At 51.9% G+C, this 5541-nt stretch overlaps 1 protein-coding gene across 1 annotated transcript in view; it reads left to right on the forward strand.

Moving 5' to 3' along the window:
• Positions 1-5074, forward strand: part of LOC103807876 (tyrosine-protein kinase Mer-like) — a gene marked incomplete at its 5' end in the record, with an annotated part of 15387 nt that extends 10313 nt beyond the window's left edge. The window contains 9 exon segments of the mRNA XM_009080628.1: positions 1-47; positions 143-238; positions 1123-1203; positions 1471-1563; positions 1683-1801; positions 2026-2135; positions 2854-3013; positions 3310-3446; positions 4597-5074. The exon segment at positions 1-47 is cut by the window's left edge and continues 38 nt beyond it. Coding sequence (XP_009078876.1) covers positions 1-47; positions 143-238; positions 1123-1203; positions 1471-1563; positions 1683-1801; positions 2026-2135; positions 2854-3013; positions 3310-3446; positions 4597-5074 — 1321 coding nt within the window.
• Between the last annotated feature and the right edge of the window lie 467 nt (positions 5075-5541).

Here is a 5541-nt window from a genome sequence, read left to right on the forward strand (position 1 = left end):
CTACACGGCCAAGAAGTCCTACTGTCGGAGAGCCGTTGAGCTCACATGTAAGAAGAATACTCTTTTATCCCTCTGGAAGGAGGCTGAGGGGGATATGGCAGCAGGTTAGAAGTGACCTAAGCTCTGTTCCCCTCTCCTGCAGTGGGCAGCCTGGGAGTCAGCAGGGAACTCCAACAGAAGCTGCAGGATGTTGTCGTGGACAGAAATGCCCTCAGCCTGGGGAAGATCCTGGGAGAAGGTGAGTACTGGGGTTGGACATACGGGCATATGGGACAGCCTCTTGTTACCTACATCATCCCCAGCTCCAGGCCCAGAGGATGTGGGGAGATAGGACAAGACAACCAAGTGTCCTAGGTTCACAGAATCACAATCCTGAAATGGTTTGGGTTGGAAAGGACCTTTTCCCCTGGACTTGGCACTGGTGAGGCCACACCTTGAATACTGTGTTCAGCTCTGGGCCCTTCAGTTCAGGAAGGATATTGAAGTGCTGGAGCGGGTCCAGAGAAGAGCAACGAGGCTGGTGAAGGGACTCGAGCACAAGTGCTATGAGGAGAGGCTGAGGGAGCTGGGATTGTTCAGCCTGGAGAAGAGAAGGCTCAGGGAAGACTTTGTCACCCTCTATAACTACCTGAAAGGAGGTTGTAGTCAGGTGGGGGTTGGTCTCTTCTCCCAGGCAACCAGCAGTAGGACAAGAGGGCACAGACTCAAGCTCTGCTATGGGAGGTTTAGGTTAGATATTAGGAAGAATATTTTTATGGAGGGAGTGATCAGCTATTGGAATGGGCTGCCCAGAGAGGTGGTGGATTCACTGCCCCTGGTTTTTAAGATGAGACTGAATGTGGCACTTAGTGCCATAGTCTAGTAACCACAGTAGGGTTGGACTTGATGGTCTTGGAGGTCTTTTCCAACACAGTTGATTCTAAAGCTCATCTTGTTCTTCTTGGGCAGGGCCACCTTCACTAGCCCAGGTTGCTCTCCCTCTGTCACTGATGAGGCACAAATCTCCTCCAAGCCTTTTGGGGATGAGGTCTCCATCTTAGAGCATTTTTGATCTTCAGGGAATAGTGGTGTCTGGAATGGTGGTGCTTTGGATAAAGGGTTTGCTTCTCTCCTGTGGCACAGGGGAGTTTGGATCAGTGATGGAGGGACGCCTCAGCCAGCCTGAAGGTGTCCCACAGAAGGTGGCTGTGAAGACCATGAAATGTAAGTCATCACCTTGCCCTCACAAGACTTGTTTGTCCTGGTGGGTGCCAACATTTCCTCACCCATCCCAGGTGCTCTCTCTGCATCCTGGCACCATTTTATGGCGATCTTGGCCTTGTTGTCACAGCTCCTGGTGCTAGTCAGGAAGTGACACTCAATGACAGAGGCATCCTGGTGATTCCTTTCCCACTCAGGAGATGGCAACAGTAATTCTGTGTGTTAAAACTCTCAGGGTTTTAAACCTCCTTCTTTTTCTTTGCTTCACAGTGGATAACTTTTCCCAAAGGGAGATAGAAGAGTTCCTCAGTGAAGCAGCGTGCATGAAGGACTTTGACCATCCCAATGTCATCAAGCTCCTAGGTATGGGCTGTTATTCCCTGCCTTCCAGCTGGGATTTGGGCTGGGGAGCTGGATCCGGATCTGTGGGAGAATGTGGTGCCTTTTCCCATGGCACTGTGCAACCTGCCTGTGTTTCCCAGGAGTGTGCATCGAGCTGAGCTCCCAGCAGGTCCCAAAGCCCATGGTGATTCTCCCATTCATGAAGTATGGAGACCTGCACAGCTTTCTACTTCGCTCACGGCTGGAGATGGCCCCCCAGGTAAGGAGTACAGGGAGCAGAGGAGCAAGGTGGGATTGGGGTGGGAAAGGAGGCTCCTGCAGGCTTGTGATTCCTCACAGTGTGATGCTGTTGGCTCCTGGTGCTCTCCAAGGCCAGGGAGACCACTGGGATGCCAGCTGGCAGGCCTGGACAGAGGAACCTTTTGGATCAAACCACATGTGCTTCCCAAAGGGCTCAGTCTAACTCCGACCTTTCCTTCCCAGTTTGTGCCCCTGCAGACACTGGTGAAGTTCATGGTGGACATTGCGCTGGGGATGGAGTATCTGAGCAATCGGCACTTCCTCCACAGGGACTTGGCAGCTCGAAACTGCATGTGAGTTTGTTTTCCTCTGCTTCTTCCTGGATAGTCCCTGGAGAAGATAAGGTTGTGTGGAGACCTCATAGCAACCTTCCAGTATCTGAAGGGGGCAGTAGGGAAGCTGGAGAGGGACTCTGCATCAGGAACTGTAGTGATAAGGAGTAATGGGTATAAATTGAAAGAGGGGAAATTTAGATTAGATATTAGAAGGTTTTTTCCTGTGGGGGTGATAAGACACTGGCACAGGTTGCCCAGGGAGGTTGTGGATGTCCCAACCCTGGCAGTGTTCAAAGCCAGATTGGATAAAGCCTTGAGCAACCTGGTCTGGTGGGAAGTGTCCCTGCCCATGGCAGGAGGTTGGGACTGGATGATCGGTAGGGCCCATTCCAACCCCTTAGCATACTATGATTCTATGAACACCAGTGGGAGCCCTGTGGATTGACACCACAACTTGGCTTCCTTCAATAAAACCTCCCTTAGGCTTGAGAGACAGGTTTCTGGCATTCTGGCATTCAGGCACTGGAGCATTGCCCAGGGAGGTGGTGAGTCACCATCCCTAGAAGTGTTAAAGAGGTGTCTGGAGCTGGTGCTGGAAGATATGGCTTAGGGGTTACAGTGGAGTGACAGGTTAATGATTGGACTTGATAATCTTAAAGGAAATGTCTCTCCTTTATGATTCCATGATTCTGCTTCAAGACTTCAAGCTTCTCCCACCCCTGTTCCCCCCTGACAGGTTAAGGGATGACATGACAGTGTGTGTGGCAGACTTTGGGTTGTCCAAGAAGATCTACAGTGGTGACTACTACCGCCAGGGCCGGATAGCAAAGATGCCAGTGAAGTGGATTGCCATTGAGTCCCTGGCTGACCGTGTCTACACCACCAAGAGTGACGTGGTAGGTCCCCCACAGCCCATAGGATCGAGCTCTGGGCTGAGCCAGAGACACACTGTGCTCCAGTTGTTGTCATTCCCTGAAAGTGCAGAGCCAGAGGAGCAGGAGGCTGTTGCTGAGGGGACACACTGACCTCAGTGTATTGAGTGGGCCACTCGCCTCTGCTGTGGCATTGCTTATGATTCAAAATTTTGGGAGGGCAGACAGCTCTCTGTATTGTGATCTTTGCTCATGAAAAGATTCATTCATCCCTCCTGGAAGTGTCCTTTCAGCGTTGTCCTTTCCCTTTGTCCTGGCAGTGGGCATTTGGCGTCACCATGTGGGAGATAGCGACGCGTGGGATGACTCCTTACCCAGGGGTGCAGAACCATGAGATCTACGAGTACCTCTTCCATGGGCAGCGCCTCAAAAAGCCTGAGGATTGCTTGGATGAGCTGTGAGTACTGAAATTCCATTCCTGGGCTCTAAAGCGCTTTAAATGACATGATCCCAGGAATAAACCCCTTCAGATTTGCACAGTCTCTCAAGTTTTAATGTGCCCAAGGAAAAGCAGATACTGGAACAGAGCAGTGTGTCACCCAGAGAGGAAGAAGCTTCTGAACTCCAGGCAAGAATTCCAAATATTCCAGGGGAATGGATGAGTTGCGGGGCTGGCACAGTGCTGAGGTCACTGTGGTGGCCCTGAGGACACAGGAGCAGTCAGGGACTTTTTAGTGTTTTAGTTCTTTAATCAAGATCATTCCTGGCTGGTGATGCTGCTCTGTGCCTTACAAAACTCCCTTTAGGGTCCTTTATTGCCTGAAATCTATGCATCTGGAAAGGAAAAATCTAGAAACCTCAAACCTTTCGATTTCTGAACAGCTCAGCAAGGGCTTTTCTCCCAAGTTTCCTTCCTGAATGCCATTAGAGATGAAAATGTTTAACCCCACCATGGCTAAGGGTTTCAAATGCAAACTGGATAAACTGGCGAAGCTCTAGGAGTTGTACAATGTTCCCTAACAGGCCTCTCTCCAGCACCTGTCCCTGAAGGAAGTGGCAAAGGAACCTTTTAGTACCCAGCCTCCTGGAGCTCAGAAAGGCAGCGTGTGCTCAGTAGTGATGTGCTGGCAGGGACATGCTGGCAGCTTCCAGTGCTCCCTGACATTCAGCCTGAGAGCAGGCACCTGCCAAAAGAAGGATTGGGCATCCCAGACACAGAGCTGGGATGTTCCCAGGGAACATCTGGAAGAGACTTCTAACAGCATCTTGGACTGATAAATCGCTGCCCTTCGGAAACAGTCTGAGCAGAGGGAGTTGGTTTTGCTTTGTTTTAATGGGAAGCTCAGGGCTTGCCCAGTTTGGAGGGAAGCTGGGGATTACTCCCCCCATACGTCCCCTACCCCAGACAAGTACATGTTGCCCAGAGAAGCTGTGGCTTTCCCATCCCTGGAAGTGCTCAAGGCCAGGCTAGATGGGGCTTGGAGCAACCTGGTCTAGTGGAAGGTGTCCCTGCTGGCACTAGATCATCTTTAAGGTCCCTTCCAACCCAAACCAGTCTGGGATTCTATGGTCCTCCATGCTATCCACATTCTTCTCCCAATTTCCAGGTATGACATAATGTCTGCGTGCTGGAGAGCTGACCCTGCCACCCGCCCAACCTTCTCCCAGCTCAAGAACCACCTGGAGAAGCTGCTGGAAAACCTGCCCACCACCAAGGGATCTGGAGACATCATCTACATCAACACTAACCTGGCTGAGCAGAGCCCTGATTCCACACAGGATTCAGGCTTCCCACAAGCAGACTCTGATTTGGATGCTGGGGAGGTGTCAGAGCCTGGCTCCCCCGGAGTGGAAGCGGCGCTGGTGGCCGTGGATGTCCACCCCAGTGAGCCCTGGGGGACAAGGTACGTCGTGGAGGAACAGCTGGGTGGCCTGGTGGAGGAAGCCTATGTCCCACTGCTGCCTGGAGAGGGCTTGGAGCCAGGGAACCAATGGAGCCAGGCTGGCACCTTGCCTGCTGGCAGCTCTCTGGCACTGGAGCTGACATGTGCCAAGGATCATGTGGAGGACTTGGAAAAGGTGTGAGTAGGCACCATGACAAGGACTGAGAGGGTATATTTTAATAAACAGATGCCTCTTTTATTTATCATCTCCTGCATCGTTTCCCTAGTGGAGTCTGACCCTTCCCAGGAGCCCTTTCCTGGGATGCAGTCTTGGGGGTTTGGAATTAAACAGTCATTATTTTCCTGGTTTAGGCTCCCAGGTAAGGGGCAGCACCTGACCCTCCAGTGGGAGCAAGGCATGTGCGGTGGATGGTGCTGAGGGGCTGGAGCACATGGGGGCACAGAGGAGCTCCCCAAAACACTGAGCATGCAGTCAGCCATGTGTGGCCTGGTGTTTTCACCATTTTCCACCATTTTGTGGCTTTTGGGATGGACAGCCCTATGGATGGTCTGGGCTCCTGCTATACAATCTGTTGGGGATTTTACACCGTAAGAGATCCTCATGGAAAATGGCAACGGGAACTCCAATGGGAATAGTGGATGCTCCCA

This window comes from Acanthisitta chloris, unplaced genomic scaffold (genome assembly GCF_000695815.1).
Source record: "Acanthisitta chloris isolate BGI_N310 unplaced genomic scaffold, ASM69581v1 scaffold10500, whole genome shotgun sequence".
In the NCBI taxonomy this organism is placed as follows: domain Eukaryota; kingdom Metazoa; phylum Chordata; class Aves; order Passeriformes; family Acanthisittidae; genus Acanthisitta; species Acanthisitta chloris.